The 20,526-nt window shown below is 40.1% G+C and overlaps 1 protein-coding gene across 2 annotated transcripts; it reads right to left on the bottom strand.

The window, feature by feature from the left end:
• Positions 1-1,158: 1,158 nt before the first annotated feature.
• On the bottom strand, positions 1,159-19,484 carry adgrg1 (adhesion G protein-coupled receptor G1). Of its 2 annotated transcripts, none has more exons than XM_044199121.1 (15): positions 19,100-19,484; positions 12,152-12,212; positions 9,614-9,879; positions 8,951-9,137; positions 8,615-8,660; positions 8,254-8,368; positions 6,606-6,728; positions 6,290-6,406; positions 5,484-5,526; positions 5,248-5,354; positions 4,873-4,988; positions 4,510-4,769; positions 4,298-4,397; positions 3,801-4,075; positions 1,159-2,734 (listed from the first exon to the last, which is right to left on the bottom strand). In XM_044199121.1, the coding sequence occupies exons 2-15, from the start codon at positions 12,201-12,203 to the stop codon at positions 2,607-2,609; spliced, it is 1,935 nt and encodes a 644-aa protein (XP_044055056.1). In that variant the 5' UTR covers positions 12,204-12,212; positions 19,100-19,484; the 3' UTR covers positions 1,159-2,606. The 2 variants fall into 2 exon arrangements, with proteins under 2 accessions (XP_044055056.1, XP_044055048.1); XM_044199113.1 differs by having other exon boundaries at positions 4,510-4,772; positions 19,100-19,483.
• Positions 19,485-20,526: the final 1,042 nt, after the last annotated feature.

The raw sequence follows: 20,526 nt of genomic DNA, 5'->3' as shown, positions 1-20,526 counted from the left end.
CAAGGGGCACAGGGGATGGGCCCTTGAAGGGTATGTGCCATTATCATGTCAGTGAGGTGTCAGGGATGATGAAACAGATTTACGCGCACGCGCACACACACACACACACACAAGCTTACAAACTGGGGTTTTTGCAACAGTGCAACACAAACACAGTGTGCATAGTCATAAATCTGAATGCATAACGGGTAAAGAGCAGAGATGTGCTGGGAAGCAGCCCCAGTCTCCCATCTTAGGTCAATATGCACTTTGGCAATTAAAGGTAGTGAAGTCACATTAAATTCTGAAAGTTATATAGAGTATTAAATATATATTTTAATATAAAAATGCTCTTTTTTTCATTTTGGCTTAGTTTATTTGCCGTTATGAGAAGGAGGACATTAAATCTCACACAGCTACATGTTAAGGATGACACAATAAAGACTTATTTCCATTGTGGTCCTTGATGTAAAGAGAGCAAAGATGCAGGACTCCAGGTTAGGTGACATATTACCAACAAATCAATACAACAAATACCAAATATATATATATATATATATATATATATATATATATATAATATCTGTTCTGGAACAGAAAAATGCCCAGTAGCAGCCACTATGGCTGGACAGACATAGAAAAGAGTGCCACCTGCAGAAGCTGAGAGGCCACAGCAATGAGCACCTATTAGCACCAATGAAGAAGACCGAATAAACAGCGAAGCACAGTACCGTGTAATGCTTTCATAAATGTACAATTGCTTTTCTGGTCATAATGGTGGAGGAGACGCCTTGTGATGTCCCTTGTGTTTAACAGTACACCTCTGGGTCTGGTCACACTTTGACTGGCAGTGTAGATAAAAGTCATGTGAGAGAGTAAAAACAAGGCTGTTGTTTTCAGCCTTTCTGGTGACTTTTAAGTCAGCTTCTTCCAAGGCAGCACTGAGTATCATGATCATGGCGGGGGGGGGACTGTAGGCACACATAGTAGCAGAGACGCTGAGAATTTCGATGGCAAACAAGCAGCATGTTTGTGAAGAGAACAACAATCTAAAACCTCCAGGGAGGAAACACGCAGGCAAAGATAAGGAGGGACGACTGAGCAGGAAAACAGCAAGCCTCCAATGTGCTTACTTTGCACTGGTGCACGTTCACATTTAGACAAACACGCAGCCATTACTTTCTTTTTCACTTTTTTATTAATACTTTATATACATCCACAAAAGAAAAATCAAATATACACAATAATTTGAGTGACATGAAATTTCACTTTAGAAAATAAACTAGTGCAAATATCACAGATTCTAAAAACTCACTTGTGGGTTTTACTGGGGATTAAAGAAATGTTTAAACTAATGCATTTTGGTCCATTTTGATGGTGAAGACCTGATAATTATTATATTTTATGAGAATTATTTTGACTGAAGGTCTGAATACGGTTGGAAAAAAATATGGAGTCATCCTAAAGTCATCTATTATAAAACATTCAGCTATTTCCAAAGCATACTTACCATATATGAAATCTCTTCTATTATGCATATTAGAACAATACAAAAGACAACTCATTGAGGCACAAGTACATAAAAAAAGGAAAATCTAAAGTGCTACTTTAAAAGGCTAAAATGTGCTACAAAACAAATGCTTACACAGTACAAAATAAAAAATACAAAGCTTATCTAAGGTTCAAGGAGAGCTTCAATAATAATAATATATAGTTTTTCTTTACAGACAATACAATGGGAATCACAGCACAGTAACCTGCAATCATTTCACTTCCCTGTGGTTCCCTGTCTGGAAATAAAGCTTAACTTTATGCCCAGCTTACAATTTAAAATCTCAAATAAATTCTTTCCCATCTATAACTAGACCCAGTCTAGGTTTTGTACAAATATAGGCTCCAGGCCTGTATTATGAGTTCCTGAGTGATGATGTCATTGCTTCTTGACTGTCCCAGAGAAGAAAAATCAAGTAATCAAGTTCAATAGTAATAGTAGTAATAGTAATCATCTGTTATGACTGCAAAGTGGATGGGATTGATTAAAATACTTCCAGCGAGGTGTTAATGATCTCCAGCCATGTGAGTGCCATCTGCAGCTCTAATTAAACAAAAATACGAATGACTGATGAAGCCCACGCCACATGATGAGTTGGTGCTATTAGACTTTCTAGTGGTGGAAGTGCTGACCTACCATTTCATCATCATTACCTCGACAGTAATACTGAATTACCTCCACTTCACGTCAGTTTTTAAATATCCAATAAGGTGATGTCTGTGAATTGCACTCAGTGTGCTTGTGTTTACCAACTGGTCTGTGATGTTTAACACCAAAGGACACCAGAAGAATGAGAGGTGTCGGATAGGTGGAGAGCTCGCTCACAGCTTTTTGGAGTCACTTTGAAGTTCACGCTTCAGTTGTGGGTTGTTACTCAGATTTCCCAGCAGTTACTACACCCGACGAGAATTTCAGCAGAGGAAACAGTGAATCTACAGTGTCGCAGTCAGTGGTGGGACATTCTTCTCCATTTTGTCATTTACTTTGATAAGAAGACTGTATTTTACATAAAATGCTTGACTGCTGCAGCTTTTCCACTTTATTTTGTGCCACCCTTTTTTTTTTTTTAGTCCATCTAACTCTTCTCCTGGGCCTTTAGCATGTGTTGTCTGGTAGATCCGGTGCTGGTGCTGGCTAGAGCAGAGCCACCAGCCTGTTTCCGCATCCAGTCCAGCATGCAGAAGCGCAGCATCAGGAGGAAGCCTGGGGGAACAGAGCAGAACCAAGGTTCAATCCTTTGTTGTCTCGATCTGTTTTACATTTTCAGGATCACTGGGCCAAAGGCCGATGTAATAAGTGGAAGGAAGAGACACATTCAAGGTAGGTAAAGGCATACTTACATTTACTTTATGTGATTGCAGCAATGTAAAACAAGACAAACAATCTAAAAGCGAAAAAAAAACACAACTCTTCCTAAACTAATCAGCCTCAAATCAAAATAGATATACAATATTTACGATATTGCCACTTTTTTTGAAACAAATGAGCCTGCACTGTGAAGACGTGAAATCTAAATAAAGCTTCATTAGCTGTCACAGGATGTTGGTATGTGTATCCTAAACATTTTTAAGAAACTCTACTCCACAAAGACTGTGAGCATTTCGACTACATTTTACTTTTGCTCTGTTGATAAAGGAACAATTTGCCAGTAATCCCAGGTTTTAGTCCTGAGTGAGTCAATTAAGAGCCAGTTTTGTTGCAGCTCATCACTTTAGGCTTGGTTGTAGTTGTGCAGCAAAAATGGGGTTAATAAGTGGAGTTCTTGGACCTGAATCAAAAACAAGCGTGCTGCATGTGAGAGGAAACAGCTTTTCTTTTGATAGGCACCAGTAACAGAATGCCTTGATTAACCAGGGCCATTGTCTCATTCCCACACTGATACAATGGACCACTGGCTCCAAATACACACTCATCAATCTCTGAGGCAAAAATGAAAATAGCCCTGTCCAAAGACTCACTCTGTATAGTTAAACCCACTGTGAAGGTGGCAATGATACAGTAAAACTACACAAACATTTATTTATTTAAAGTCTTTTCATCCTTTGGATCAGTATATTTGCCTAGGTGACAGCAATGCCATAAAGTCTGGTTACAGCGTATAATGCCTGAAAATGCGAGTCGTGATAGTTCTGTGGAGAAAAAACACAAGTTGAAAGAGGCCCAAGCTCCTCATGCTTGCAAAGCTGAATATAACATAATATAAACACCGAGTGCAATCTGGACTGACTGAACATGTGTTTAACTGGAACAGTATGCCGCAAGCACAGACCTTGAAAAGAGTTGAGGATGCAGGAGAGGAAGAGGATGAAGTCAGCGAGAGGTCCAAAGTCCAGGAAGGTCAGACCCCAAGTTGTCCCAAAGAGGCAGCTGAGGCCCCAGATGCTGAGAAACGCCACACGGTTCTGCCTCCATTCATCCCTGATGCGGATCTTCCTATAGACCAGGAGGAGCATCACAATGCCCGAGGACACCAGGATGAACAGGATTGTCATATTGGTGAAGTAGTGGGCCAGCAAGGCCTTGTGGGTATTTTTCATCCAGCACCTGCAAACACCAAATACACTCAGAGAAGGAAAAGCAACTAATCCCAAATAAGATGGCAGGTTTTCTGAAAGTGACATTACACCGCTGCTCTGCTGAAGGCTACTGTCAAAACATGGGGTGTGTAACTTTGTGATTTACTGTTACTTTTATTTGTACATTATCCAGGCATCACTGCATATGTTTCTCCACAGCAAATATCTTTGCCCAGATAATCTTGCTTACATCAGATAAGGATTGGATACGTCATCGCTTGGCACCACCTCTCTCAGTCCATAAATGTCGCCTACTGCAGCCAGGATGATAACAGGAACAGCAGGGAAACCTGGGAAATAATTTCCAAGGTCATACGTTAATATCATCTTTACCTAAAAGTACCATGAAGTAAGGTTATTTATTTATTTATTTTCTTTTGAAATGTTACTTCACACACTCACCGATGCCGACCAGGATCCATACATAGGGCTTTAGGGAGGGGCTGAAAACCATGTAGACCAACCAGAAGGTGTGGAAAACTTCTATGCCCATCCAGGTGAAGGAGCTGAGCAGGGTGTAGTGGAGGCCCGCGCCCAGCCAGAGGCACACGCTCTCCCCTCCCACATTGGCCAGGACCCCAGTAAAAAAGAAGAGCAGATTGAGGAAGCCAAGAGAGACAGCTAAGCCCAGGTGGATAGGTGTGGACTGCTCCTTTGATCGCCTGCTAGAGGGAGAGTGGAATGGAAATGAGAAGGTTACTTAATTGTTAAAAATGATTGATCTTTTTTTGATAAACTGCATAAGCCCTCAGAAAGTAGTGTTACCTCTTCCTGCAGATATAAATGATGAGAGCAACACAGCTGATCACAGACACAGCACAGCCCAGAGATGTAATGGCGGTCAGTGCCAGGAGGTGGCGCACTGGGCGAGGCTCCAGTTGCTGTCGGGACACATTGCAATGAGCAGAGCAACAGGGCCTTCATACACCAAAAATACAAGTGTATATGTTTCTATGTATTTTTTGTATGTTTCTTTGCTATAAATTGATGTTTGAGTGTCTGTGTGTGTAAAATCGTGTATAGATGTTGATTTTTGTAGGTCTGTAATGTTAATAATGCTGAGTATAAACGTTTTCCTACATCGTATTACTCTCTTTCTCTCTGTCTTGTATGTTTGTTTCTTGTTTAAAAATGTCTTACCACTAGTACAGTGAAGTAAGTCAGATGGTTACAGAGGCACTCGGTGTGTTCTTCTCCTTTCTTTTGTGTCTCACATCCATCCACCAACCAATTGACCTCCAATGGATCTGCACAAAGAAAATACAGATTTAAACATACTTCACTGTCTTCTATGGGAGTTACAGTAAATAAACAGGGAAATACAGATATGTCTTGAATGAATATTGTTTATAAGCTTGATTCTGAAGGGTTCCAACCTTTCTTGGTGTCCCATGAAACACATTTCCTTGAATGCGTTTTCTGAAATAAAGAGGAGAGATAGACGTGAGCTGTAATCATTTTAACAAAGTTTCAGCAACTGTAAATAGTTGCATTCATTACTTATGTCCTACATGCAAAACCTTTCTGCATTTCACCACATCACCACAGATAGTTCAAGTCACAGTGTACTAACAATACAGAAAAGGTAATGTGGGTTTATGGGCAAGTGTGCATTGCAGAAAGGAAGCAACACGCTATCCTAAGCATATAAAAAACACCATCTGTTTTCGCAAGATGTGAGGTAAGAAAAGAAACCATCACGTGGTTTCTGTGTGTTATCTGCGTTGATGGGGTGGACAGCGCGGAGCAGACGTCATGGAACTGAAAAGGAGCATCTTCTTTTTTTCAACAGCATTCGCAACAAACCCACATTTGAGAAGCTTGTGAGTTAACTGACATGTACGGCACACACACTAAAGAACCAACAGAACATTTGATCCAGTTGTATTGCAGTTTTAGGGAAACATCTGAGTTCTGCAACATTTCAGGAAACATATCCAAGTCTACTGTTCTGTGGCCACCAAATATTTCCCCTTAATTTAGTTAACCAAATAATTCAGCTCTCTGTATGTAGCATCAATACTTGCTGAATTTTGGATGGGAGACTTTTTTCTAGTGTTCAATAGATTCCACTACCGTAGTTTTAAACTTGATTTAACATTTGAAAGTACAGATTTAGACAATATAAAGTGGACACTGACAACACTTATACAGATGAAAGGGCACAAAAAAGCAGACTTACAGGTATGACATCATGGTGAAAGCCGATCTTAATTGGCTCAGACAGATCAGCGATGACCTCGTTCTCCACAGTGATTCCCACCACATCATGAAGAATCCTGGCCTCCTTGTGACCCTCCTGGAACACACACACACACACACACACACACACACACATATCTTTACCTGTCCCCTCATATAATACAGCCTCACACACAAGAACAAAAGTATTTCAGTCTTTTAGCATTCCTGTCAGTAGAAGTGGTGTATTTTTTCAAAGTCTAAGCTCGGATCACGACAAATGGGTGGTAACAAGGGGGGCGGGCAAACAGTCTTACCTGGAACAGGGAGTTGTTTTTGAAGAAAGTGCAGACTACTTTGCTGGTCTTTTTTGCAGCTTGTTTTAGAGCGGGGGGGATATAGACAGTGGTACTGGACTCTGCAGATACACCTTTAGTGGCCTGGAAAACAGAATATATACAGAGAAAAGGGCCGCGACATCGTACAGTTAGAGACGGCACACAGGCTTTGGGTTGATTCATTTTTCAAGTCAGTACATGAAAAACGAAAAGGCGATCCACTAGCCATAAACTAGCCATAATCCACTAGCCATAAACGGGCTAATCATACCAGTATTGATTTAACTCAAAATTTTAAAAAAGTGAAAACATTTTATTTATATATAACAAAATAAAATGTTTTCACTTTTTCAAATTTCGAGTTAAATCAAGGACACAACTTGTACCACCCTGCTGCTCTCACAGCCCCATGCTGTTCCCAGTTGTAATTAGTAGATCTGTATGTGGATTGCTGGGTATTTACACAAATGGCCCTATTTTAAGATAGTTTGAAGGACGAATGTCAGCTTTCAAAATCCATCCTCTACTTGTCAGTAACATGCTGCTATAATTCACTTTCATGTGGTTAACCTCTCACCTATTTTCTCAACTAAATCACCGCCACCCTCAACTTGAATGGAAATGTTAAGAAAAACCTGCTATAAAGTAAGCCCCTGATTAAAAGTGGACGCACACAGTTACAGGAATGAAGCAGCCTACTCATTTGAGCTGTATTATACTGTAGAGCAGAGACAAGTCTTTGTGCAATGCTTTGTGTCCACTGCTACAGGAAAAATAGACTTTGAGTGAATAAATGAATATGTAAGTGACTTACTTTCTGAATTAATTGATTACTCTGCATGTGAACTGAGAGGCTTTCTACACATCGCTGCCACTGACGAAGAAATATTAGTCAGTGGCTAGTTATTACTAGTTATATGAATAGCATGAAGTCACTAAGGAATAATCACTGTTATGAATGATTGCCTATGAAACTAAAAAACTGCCGTGTTTCATTCATGCTGAAAAATCTTCCCTTTTATTCCATGGTTCCAGCAAAACGGCCATAAGAGCATAACTAACTCATGAATTTTAGTTTCTGTTTGTGTCTAAGAGGAAATGTGCTTCATTTTTGAATATGCAGCAAAACTGCAACTAAGATGGAACCAGTGTGGTCACAGTTTTGCTGATGTGGCCGGTGTAGACTACAGCGTATGTTAACACATGACCTGATACTCAGTGTCAACGCTGAAGTTCAAAGTTTATTCTTGACCCAAGAAACGGCAGTTTATATGTTGAAGATTGAAAGCTCCAGAACAGCTACTAAATGCTTGTGCTTGTGGGGAGAGTGTTTTTTTCAACTTCCGTTTCCATGGTCAACAATGAACTTTGAACCTCAACTAGTAAACCAATATGGACGGGAAGTCCTTAACATACTGAGAAAAAATGGAAATTTGAGCATCTACATTTCCATGACAACTGAGCAAACTCCATCTGCTCAGGAAGATTATGTCATGTGTTCGAAGAGATCCAGAACAGTTGCTAAATGAACCTTACAGATCTTACGGTAAATATTGCTTTACGTTCTGGTATCCTTCTGAATGTGATAATGAGCAAACTTTCAACTCTTTTTTTGTGTTTGTCTTACAGGCGGTGTGACGTTGTAGCCTCTGAAATCCTCCTTCATGTCCACCTCAGAGCTGCGAGCGCAGGGATACTCAACATTCCCTACAGGCTGGGACCTCGTCACAGTGTCGTTACGCCTGGACACACACAAGTTCAGATGACCGTTTAAATGAAGCAAGGTTATTCTTGTAACCCCCACCCTAACATAGCATAAACTTAGCTTCCTGTTTGTAGTTAAAGTTCATGCACTTGATTAGATAAAGCTTCACAACAGTGGGCTTAGCAATTAAGACAAAGTCATATGAGGAGGGATGTTGACAAAAACACACTGTCATGCTACTTTGACAGCAAACGCATTTGAGAAAAAAGAAAGAGGAAATTACATGTTGACTTGGTTGGGTCCGTGGCTCGCTTGATCACATAATACTTCTGCAAAAAAAAAAAAAAAAAGAGCAGTTTTGAATTTGACATGTTAAACTGTGACACTTAAACAGTCAATTTGTATCATGTTTGGATTTTGGGTTGAATGTAGTCTTGAGACTTTTAATTTTAAAAGGTAATCCATCCAAAAGGATATTTTAACAGCGTGGAAAAACTGACTTATTGGAGCAGAAAATCATTCAGAAATTCTTCAGTTTATGTACAATCAGTAAAACTTTCATCTTGCTAAACATATTCCATTTACAGATGTACAATAGATAACATCCATTCTCCCTTACTGCAGTTGATGGACGTTCCAATGAACTTGTAGGCTGTCAGTATTTTGTGGGTGATTACATCATTTTTGACCTTTCCGTTGAAGATGCCGTAAGGTGCTTCGGCAGAGTTTGGGCCATGAGACAGATCAGTGCAGCAGGAGCCCTGCACCCTGTCAGGCCAGCACAGAGTAAGGTTCTTTCCTCTGACCTGTACAACAACATGAGAAAAACAAAAGAAAAAGGAACAACCCTCATTCATTTCTTCAATGAGGAACACAATTAAGCTACTGTAGCATACAGTGCTGTATATACAGTGCACATTACACACTGTTCTGGCAATTTATACTTTTCACTTGGTAGTATTATGAGTCTTACACATTTCACCTATATGCATTTTAGTATAACACATTAGTATTTCACTTTCAGAGCTGATACTGTAGTTGCCATGAAAAGTTTGGATGTTTTGTTTTCACACCTTCTCCTTTATAGACTGATGAATCGTCGACACCCTCTCACATTGAGCCAGCTTTGAAAAGGCAAAAATTGTACTTGTCTTCTAGTACTTTCATGTTATTGAGCCAGATGATGGGTGAAAAATGACTATATTAGCTTGGAACCCACTGCATGGAAACACACTCCTCAACAAATCCTCATCTTGCCTCCTTCCTCCTCTTTCTGATTTACCTGCAGCTTCAACTGGTCCAGCAATGGCTCCCAGTACAGACAGAAGTCGCTTTCCTTCTCTGAATCAAGTCCAAACAGCTCCAGGGGAATTACATCAGACCGCCTGCACTGGGCCGTGATCTGCCCATCGATGGACAGAGCGCTCCCATTGGCTGAGATTGAGATCCCTTTACAGCCTGTGGAGAGGTTGACGATCAGGCTCAGGGAGCCATTGTCATGGCGCCAGGTGCCACAAAAGTTCAAGTCCCGGTCATTTTCACTTGAACCTGAAGGAAACAAAAGCAGGCACACACTGACTAAAGATGGCTTGATGTTTGGTTTTCCATTAAGTGTTACAACATTATTTAAAATACATATTCAGTCTAAATAAGAGCTGTGAATGCAATACTGAAACAAACAGTTTTACACACAAACCCACCGCCACATAAATGAGCTCACACTACAAAAAAGTGGATTTCATCCAGTTCTGACTATTCTGTTATTTTTCTGAAAATTGTTTCAAGCAGTTTTTTGAAACCACATTCTTATGGTCTCAAATCATGGTCAATGAGATTTTGGACTTGTGACACGACGTTCAGAAAAAAAATTCAAAGCATGTTGTAACCTGTGAAAAAGGTGTGTTGCAGAGAAATTCTGTCTACTTCAGGTTCTTTAATAAAAGTCAAAATCACGTCTCTGGGAATATAAGGTTTATATTCATGTCCACCAAGAGAGAGGACCCCTTACATGAAAATCACACAGCAAATCAGCCTTTCGGAGCAGTCTCTGTCCAACAGCAATTTCTCTTATACTGACTTGCCCCGTGCATCAGATCGATTCTGACTCACTGGTCACAATGTTTCCATGCATAATAGTGCACAATTTTATGTGGCATCACAAAATAAAAGTAAAAATGTGGTCTAGTGTTTTGGATGTTGCATTTAATTTTTTATTTTATTTCTGATATTATTTTTAGAGTTCAATAAAGTATTAAAAAAAGTTCAGTTCAGATCTGACTATACAAGAACAACTGTTGACAATCTGGAATGAAACAAATCGAATTCTCACGTTGGTGCTTAAACTGTTATACACTAGAACATTTAACCTGAATAATCTCTATGATGTTGATAATCACAGCCACTTCTACATGAATTGAATGCAGAGCTTCAGGCGGTACTTTGGCCAGACTGGTTAAAAAGAAGATGACGCGCACAGTCGTTGCCCCCGGTTACTGAGTGTTTTGGATGGAGAGGATTGGTAGGAACAGATGGTCCTGAGGGAGTTATTAGCGGAGAGAGAAGGTTTTTTTTTTTCATGAGACTGAGTGAACTGTTTCCAATGTGTCAGTCTCCAACACGCCTGTTGATTTACACTGCAGCAGAAACTGTGTAGAATAGTTAATGATAACCGACACGTTTGATGGGCACATAATTCTGTCTCGTTGGTAATAATGTCATGATCGGAATAAAACTTTTCTGTGTGATCACATGTCAGCTGGATGAATAATGTACAGAATGAACAGATGAGCAAAACATTAATGTGTGTTATGTGGATGTGTTTTCACCAATTCACAATTGCGCTCCTCGCCGCTACACCAATATAGAGGGCCTGTGTTTGACACTGAAGTTGCACATGCACACACATTTAAATTCCAAGTGCAAAATTCGACTAGTAACTTTAGTGCCTTTTAAAGCGCTATACAAATAAAATGTATTATTATTATTATTTTTCTTATTGCACAGGTTTACAAAGGGCGATTTACAACCACAGATATGATTTTAAATTATTTCTGACATCATTTCCCAACCTCAAAGTCTTATTGATCGTTACTGGAGCCCATATAACCTGCCTTGCTTCAAGATACTGACCCTCAGACAGTCCTTGGTACAAGTGGGACTGCATGGGTGTCAGCAAAATATTTTCCTTGTTTTAAAGGGACAGTTCACCCCAAAATCAAAAATACATCTTTTTCCTCTTACCTGTAGTGCTATTTACCCATCTAGATTGTTTTGGCCGAGTTTTGGAGATATCAGCCGTAGAGATGCCTGCATTTTTTTTTTTTATATAATGGGACTATATGGCACTCGGCCTGTGGTGCTCAAAGCGCCAAAAAATACATTTGAAAAACTCAACAGCAATGTCTCTTTCCAGAAATCATGACCCGGTTACTCAAGATAATCCACAGATTTGCTGTGACCTGTTTCATGTAGGAACTATTTTCTTTCTACCGATAGTTCCTACATGAAACTGCTCCCAACAAACAGAGAAGCTGTAGCAGTTTAAAGTCACTGTGTTTTCTTCACAAATATGCACATGTATGTAGCAAATGCTCCAAAATCTAACCTGGTAACATCTACCCCACAGAGGAAACATGTGGTCTATGTCTGAAGTTTCTATCACGCATTGTTTTAGTATGTCTCTTCTTGAATATCCGTACACATGACAACATATACCGCATACAGAAGCAGGCATGGGGGAGCTATTCATTCTCACAATCGCAGTTGTGAGAATGAATATGAGGCTAAAAGAGCTAATTAAGATAAAGATGTTTTTTCTTACCTGTGGAGAGGTGGATGATAAGGATGAACACAACACTCAGTCGGGGCTCCATTGGTAACAACTGCCAAAGAAAGAGAAATGCAGTTGTATATGAGGAACAAATCTATCATTTATTTCTGCATCGGCAGGGAGAACAAGCACTGTGTGCATTTGCTGCCAGTTTATAACTGTAAAAGGCAAATTTCAATGAAACACAAGCTTTTCTCTTACATTTTTTGCATGTGCAAACACACATCCTATATAAAAGAAAAAGTCCCGATCTACCAGTAGCACAGGTGTGATATAATATGTTTTTAATGATACTACTCTTATCCAGACGCCTGCTTTGTTATCTATACTCTCCTATGAGTTAAGGCTCAAAATACACACAGGGAACGGTCTGTGCTGTTATCAATGGAAACAGTCTTCCCTTTAACTGGCACACACACACACACACACACACAAGAAAAAAAGTAACATAGCTGATTGTAACTGTTTCAATATTAATACACTGCAGACATTACAGTATTTAGATGAGAAGAGAATACAATTTAAAGTTCCCTGAAAAAACACAATTTTGCATCATATCAGACTTACTGAGAATCATGTGAGTTACCAGCGTGTTACCAGACAGAAGTGTGTCAATTAACCACACGCAGTTCTGTCATTTTCAGTTTCAGTTATAATCAGACAGATTTCCATGGTTTACTTGTTGCCTACGTAATAAAGCTATGACTGTGTGGAGTTACTGTATAGTATGCGTGACAGGGAGAACTTGTATAGAGATGCAGGAGCTGATTTTGGAGGGGAAACAGAGCAGCCGTGGTTGTCCTAAACATCACAAGACAGACAGGAACCAGTTGAACCACAGACAAAGCAGAAAGGCAGCAGCAGAAAGAAAAAGACAGACAAAAAACAGAGAGAAAAATGTCAAGCTGCATAGTCTAGGGGGTCAGCTGGCTGCAGCACACACCTGATACTCGAGAGGGACCTAAGCCTTGGACAACCACATGGAGACGCACAGAGACAGACTGATAAACAAACACACACAGGGAAGGATGTTTAAGCAATGCAGAGCAACAAGCTACAATGAATTTTGTGACACTTAGCTGTCACATAGCACAAAGCTGACAACCTCTAGTCAGTGTCTTCCTTGTTTGATAGATCAGTTAGCCCAATGGAAATGAAATCTAAATTCCTGATTACCAACTGTTACTTTCACCAGTTTCAAACGTACGCTCCAGAGACCTGGTAACATAATTATTATTCAAGCATTTGATTAGTGACAAGCTAGTTTGGACAGAGCTACTTTCATCCTCTTACTTTCCTTCCCATTCTCCATGAGATCCACTGAATACACTGAAGGGAACAACAGATAGAGGGCGCTGTAGTTATGATAAGGGCCGGTTTGTAGTCATTGCATTATCTGTTTCACTTTGACTGAATCCCGTGTGCATGTACGCTGTTCTGTTGCACTGACCATCTCCAGCTGAAATATTGCATATTTATAGTTTTATATTTCCATTATTTTATTTATTACTTATTCTGGGCAAAATCAACCAGTATAATAGAGTGTGAAGCTGCATTAAAGATGGACAAACAGAACTCAGAAATGTCTGACTATGTAGGAAGGTGAGTCTTAACTCTAAAGTAGGCCTAATACTATCTTCCTGTTACTACACTATCACATCCTATAATATAATACTCTATTAATATATAATATAAAATGAGTCTAATAAAAAAGGACAATATACTATAATAAATATGATATAGACTTCTTTCACTTCAGTTAAAGTGCACAAAGATTGTGTGAAACTGCAGCCTCTAACATTTGTGGTTTTGTCACTTCTCTTTTTCGACAGTGATCGACATTAACATTTTTGGGAAAAGGTGCTAAGGTGTGCCTTCACTGTGGTTTTATGATAAAGAAGTAACATGTTATTCACATACCCTCTCACAGAGGGGGGTAGAGCAGTGTAGTGGTTTAGCAAGCTACACTGGATTTAACCTGGGACCTAGAACATCACCATGGTGAATGTGGCACAGAGGCTACAGCCCAGAACTGGTACACAATCAAGCAGCCCTGTGGATGGAAGAATGTGGTGGCGGTCTACTTAGCCATGCAGTAACCAGATGTGGTTGCCCCATGGCCTACATGGCAGGGCACAAACCTAATAATCAAGTAGATGTGGTCAAGTATACGTGGTGTTACACTGCAATATCAGTTTCACGATATAGTAACATTGTCTAACTTGAGTGTGTAGAGTTCAAAATTCAAAGCTTTTTTTAATCACATCTCACGGCCTTTAGTTTAGTCGTCATGCAGATGGCTCGGTTCGCCGTTATATGACGTAAGAATGACACTTCCATGACAACTGAGCAAACTCCATCAACTCATTAAGACTTGAAAAAATGACAGCCTTATCAGCGTTGAGCAACTTTTAATCAAGATTAATCGCCACTTTGTTTTTGTGACCTTTTGCACTTAATTTAAGTGCTTTTTTTTTTTTTGTAAATTTCTTACTTACGGTACTTTTAAAGCCTCTTGACTGCCATCTGCTAAAAATTAAGAGGAGTTTTCCCAGATTGTCCATCCCATATAAAGCTCTGACACAATTCTATCCTCAACTGTTACAAATTCATAACACTTCAGCAAAATCTATATTGTAATAAAAGTCACTAATAATAAAACAACATTATATTGTTACAATTTTTGTAACATTTTTTTTTACAAATGGGCTAAATTTAGACCAAACCAGGAGAACATAGTCGGGTTTTGGGTTGAAGTGATGACACAACTCATCAACAAGATTCTACAACAGTCATTCAGCATCACACTGGTGGTGAATTCACTCACAGCATTAATGTGTGACCCACGTCAGCTTTGACCAGAGGAAAACAGTAAACCAGTGTCACCCCACACACAGACAGCTAGTGACAAGTGTAAAGCAACAGTGGAAGGCTCAGTTCCCCCACCGGCAACACAAAACCCTTCTGTGTAAGTGCATGTGTCCCCTACATGAACGTCTGTAATGTCACACTTTCAAAGCATTAACAGTGTATGTATGACAGCATTTCAATAAAAAAAGTGTCATTTCCTTTGTATGGGGTTCGATAAAAATTAGAAAAATTACTTACACTTTCTCAGCTCCAACCACTATATTCTCCCTCTCTTACTCAGCGTTTCAACTTGCTGTACTGGCATAACACAAGTAAACTAACTCTCTCCCCCCACACCCTCTCTATTGTCCCTGCACAGCGCCCAGGCATCAATTCAGCGCAAGAATTTCCCCTTTTCTTTCACTTCCCAGTTCTTATGTGTGTGTGTGTGTGTGAGAGAGAGAGAGAGAGAGAGGCGCTGACCAAAGACTGGCATAAATGGATGTGTGTGAGTGTGCAGGACGCAGACTGGAGCGCTGCTCACACACCGTAGACTTAGCATTTCTCATTTTTCAGTACCAAGCCCAGACTCATCCTGAAACCTGTTGCTTCGCTGCACTCGTCCCTCCTACACACATGTCGGATGATATAGAGCGCTCATATGTGTTAATGTGTGAATGCACGCATACCCTCCGGCAGCCCACGCCTGTGTGAACGAGACAGGCCCTGTAACCCCCTGACTTTCCAGTCTGTCGCTTTGTGTCTTCCAGTAAAATTTCCTCCTTGTCTTCCCATCGCCACATCATATAGGGGGGGTGACTCACACCATCGCACTCAGGCAGACTCGCCTATATTAATCATCACAAGTCTTGTTTGACCTCGCGAACAGTGGAGCGGCAGCCAAAACAATGTGTGACACAGACAGCATATAAGAGTGACAGAGAGCGCAGGCAACGAATCATCTCCTCTCAGTAATGTCGGAGCCATTTAAAGATTTATGGAGGTGTAGCTTTTTTATCTTCGCCTTTAGCCACGCTATCTTAACAACTCTTGGATGTATTGCCACGAAATTTTGTACAAACATTCATGGTGGTCAGAGGATGAGGCCTACTGACTTTGGTGAGCCCATGGCTTTTCCATCAGTGCCACCATGAGGTTACTATTTTAGTTTTTTGATGAAATGTCTCAACAACAATTGGAGGGATTGCCATGAGATTTGGTTTCCATGGTGCCCAGATGATAAATGCTGTGATCACCTGGCCTGATCCCCTGAAATTTTAATCTGTCCAGTGGTTTGTTTGGTTTATGAGCAAAAATCTGAAACACTATACTACAAATAATACATACACGTTTGAAACATAATACCTGCTGAACATCAGCATGTTAGCATCATCATTGTGAGCATGTTAGCATGCTGATATTCGCTTTTAGCTCTACGGTGCACAAGTACAGCCTCACAGAGCTGCTAGCATGCCTGCTAATATGAACTGTAATACTGCCAGGCTGCAGTTGGCCAAACTATCAAAAGGCTGATTTGACTTTCAAGCTACAGCGGCACCTCAGATCTTAATTTTAAATCCAGCGATATAGCCTACAGGACCTGTTTTCAGTACAGTACCACTACCTTGCAAACACCACTTCCTGCCCTTCTCAAAGCTTTTAAAGCAGCCACATTTTCTGCGACTGCTTTTCATATCTGTCCTTCCATGTTGCTGAATGCTCACCTGAATTCAATTTCTCATTTCCTTGTCAGTTTTATTTGTACTTTTCGTCTCTCAGTTTTCTCTTGGAATAAGTCGGTACTTGCACAGCAGCACAGCACATTTTAGGTTCAGCTAACAACAAAGCCTGGCACAAAGAAAAGCCTACATCATTATCTTGCACCCACATTTACAGTAGACTGAATTTGTGGTTTGGAATTTGTCCTGTAAGAGTTTCAGTTTGCATTTACCCCACTCCTCTTCAAGCAGCAGAGTGAGGGAGCGAAGAATGTGCACGGAAGAGTAATTCAAGGAACAAAAGCTGCTCTTTGTTGTCAGGCCTTAGAGCTGAAGTGACAGCGAGCGTGAATAAGGGTCAAAGATCACTGGCTGGTTTGGAGGCTGTTTAAGCCAATGCTTAAAAGAGATATACGCACACATAGACACACACAAACAGCTCTACAAACAGCTCTCACTCTATGCACAACACTGAGCCACAATGACAGGCAAGGTACGGAGGTTAAAGACCACTTTGAAAAATGATATTTTACAATTGTAATATGAGTCAGTTTAGTTTGGTGGTTTAGGTATGTAATGTCTGTATTTGGATCTGTCGGGTTTATTTTCCAGCTCTTAAGAGTTTTCCTTCAAGAGAAAGCATGGAATCAAATTAATGGTGCTAGGCACAGTAAAACACTACACAGTCATGTTGAGGAAACTGGTCTCTTCTCACTTTTTCTTCTGAAGTAACACACTGACCTCATTTGTCATCTGCATTTGTCTTTTTGCAAAAGGCGCTGCTGTGAGAAGAATGCACTGTGCTACAATGTTGTGCACCGCTTCCAACGTGGCTACAAGATAAGATTTGGCTTTGTTTTCCATTTTTCCTCAAGTCAAGAAGCAACTATGGCTGCTGTATGATATGCTGATTTACAGCATGTGTTTAGGGCTTGTGTGTGAAAACGGTCATGTACTGAGCAGCTACTGAGGAAGCTTCTGAAAGTGAGACTCATGACATATAATTAAATTATTCATAAAAACTTAGACTTTTTTCTTCTCACCAGATACAATAAACACTGCAATAAAACCCTGACGGAGCTGTGTCAAAGCAGGAATGAGCATCAAAGTCCTCTGCGCAGAAATGTTCGTTTCAAGTTGAAGTGGAAGTCTAGATGTAACATGGCTGATGTGGAATGTTCCCTAGGTTACATTTGTGTTAGGACCTTGCATTCTTTGTGACAGCACCATAGTGATGCAGTGCGCATGTCTGCACAAGTGTGTATGTGTTCTTTTATCTGTATCTCGAGGTCCTCTGAGGAAATTGGAAGAGCAGGTGGAATGCTGCAGATATTTCCTTCGGGGGTATGAATAAATCAATAAAACAGCACACACACACACACACACACACACACACACACACACACACACACACACACACAGAGAGGCATACACAGACAAAAGCCAGCATATTATTAGGCTTAAATCACCCCCAGTGTGGCCTTAGGTGTGGGTCACGAGGTTCACTTTGCCATCAGGGGCTTTCTTTTCCTCATTATGAAAAATGATGTCAGCACATATGAGAAGGAGTTTCTGCAATGAGTTACACATCTACTGTAGTATTTGCATTTCAGGAGATGGAGCGTTTAGAAAAAAAAAATCCCTCCTTCTTTGTAATTTGCTCATTGAAAATTTTAAACATCAAGTGCTTCTCTGATCTGTGTGTGCTGGTTTACAAATATTTAAACTGGGGGCCGTGCCCAGGGTTTTTTTTAAGGCTTTTTCACACTAAGGGTATTTTTTTTTTTTTTTACTGAGTGAAGTCTTTTGATTGTGCACAGAGACACAGTCAGGAAACCGCATACTACAGCTGTAAGAAGAGCAAGGCTGCGCCATAAAGTCCCAAATACCTGCCTTTGATGTCTGCTTTTCAGCACCAATATGAGCCAAAATATTATCTCGTCATACATGTAGGCGTATGACGGGAAAAGAAAATAACACGCAGGGCTCGGCAGAGCCCTTACTGTAAATAATCAGGATGTCTTCATGAATTCAGCCCCCAAAACGCACACAGAGAAATTTAAAAACGTTATTGTCAAAGTAGGCTAAGTGTAACTACGGGTTTGCTGCAATTTAACACGAACAATAGAAGGATGCAAACTATCATTTAATTTAAATGTAATGATATATTATTAATTAATTTAAAAAAAAAAGACATTTGAACAAAATAGAATTTAACAGTGATACCGTAATAGATTTTTTTAAAAGGTCGTTAATGAATATCAGACGCTAAAATGAATTTTATAGCGTTATAACGTTATAGCCTAGCTTGTTTCTGCAGCAATATAACCTTAGTATTAGTATTTGGTAGTATTAGGGTGTGTAGACTTACCTTGAGTAGTTTTTCTGTCAGCCGTCGAGGTTTCTGGTCTCCTCCTGTAGATTACAAGACTTGCTGATACTCAGAGCCTGCAGTTAAAACTTTGACCCACTGTTCCACACAAATTGGACCAAGTAGCCTAAGGAGTGAAAAAGTAGCCTAACGTTACACACCACAGGCAACCTGGGATAGAGCTCAAATTCGGTCAGTCACATAAACCGGTTGACCAGAGGGAGAAGAAAAACATTTATGTGCACTTGCTGTTTTTCTGACGTCGTCAACACACACGCTTGAAGATATTCAAAAAAAATATGGAGAGTCCGAAGAACAAGCCGCCGGGCAGAAACCGTCACAGAGAACCTCTGCTCAAGGAGCGACTGTCGGCACGAGCAAGGTGTGAGTCAGAGAAGCTACAATGAAAGGAGCGCGGTTTCCGGTAATGATTTTCACAATAAACCACTCAACGTAAGAAGCGCAATAGTATGTATAAATCTGCCCACTTGCTCAAAAAAACCTTGCTTTTATCTCAAATGTTTTTATTTCCCTCAGTCCAGACACATTTGTTTGCCTGAGTCCTTAGGCTAATTTGCACATATGTTCATCAAAATAAGTAATACAATAAGTAACAGTAACAGTACTATTTAGTGCTTATTTTATTTTTTCCCTTTAATAAACGGAAATACAAGAGACATACACATCAGATGTTGATTTCTTGTACATATGTTTCCTGCACCGGAATGCATGCTCCTTAGGTCAGTCCCTTATTTAGCCAAGGTGTAACCTATTCTTTAACACTATTAGTAGGCCAGTTCAAGTTGGCTAAGTGGATAATGAAATATTATAATTCTTTTTTATTTTGAAGGAAAGGTAATTTCCCGGTTTTATTCTACTATCTGTGTCTCACTTGACTGCTGTCAAGCAGCAAGGTGTAGAACAGGGAAGCCAGACAGGGAGACTGTTTTTGGATCTGGGAGCACAGAGGAGGGTCTGCGTGGGATAAGTGAGAGCACAATCAGTCAGTTCCCTCTCCAAAGCCACTCCCAATCCAAGAAGTAGACACATCTCAGCATTACATAACCTTTTTTTAATGAAGAAATAACCATTTCATATCATTGTTATTGACCAGTAGCCCCTCATTATATCAAGTTGTGCTATTACATTTTATAATCCCTCTAAAATGTATAATTGGATTAATATTATTCACTGTGGTAAGGCTTGTTCTGTTCAGGCCTTAGGTTAAGTTAGAGCTCAATTCAGGATATTGCACAAGTTCTCAAATAAGTGATCCTTAAGTGCCTGGACACTTTGGGAGCCATGTCAGCCTGTCTTTGGGTCTATCCATACAGGAACATGTTAACTTGCTTATCTCCAAAAGCCTTAACAGTGACCTCTGTGCATGATGTATTTTATTTTCATTAGATTTTTTTCTGTGACATTGA

Source organism: Siniperca chuatsi, linkage group LG1 (assembly GCF_020085105.1).
Source record: "Siniperca chuatsi isolate FFG_IHB_CAS linkage group LG1, ASM2008510v1, whole genome shotgun sequence".
Taxonomy (NCBI): Eukaryota; Metazoa; Chordata; class Actinopteri; order Centrarchiformes; family Sinipercidae; genus Siniperca; species Siniperca chuatsi.
Note: the sequence above shows the minus strand (reverse complement) of the source record. Positions and strands in the feature narration are given on the sequence as shown.

Bases quoted from the DNA above. Each gene is read 5' to 3' on its own strand.
- adgrg1 (XM_044199113.1), bottom strand. From the start codon at position 12,203: ATGGAGCCCCGACTGAGTGTTGTGTTCATCCTTATCATCCACCTCTCC. The intron at 8,661-8,950 runs GTAAGGGAGAAT...TTTTTTTTGCAG, and splicing joins TGGAACGTCCATCAACTGCA to AAGTATTATGTGATCAAGCG. The intron at 4,773-4,872 runs GTAACACTACTT...CTCTCCCTCTAG, and splicing joins ATTTATATCTGCAGGAAGAG to CAGGCGATCAAAGGAGCAGT.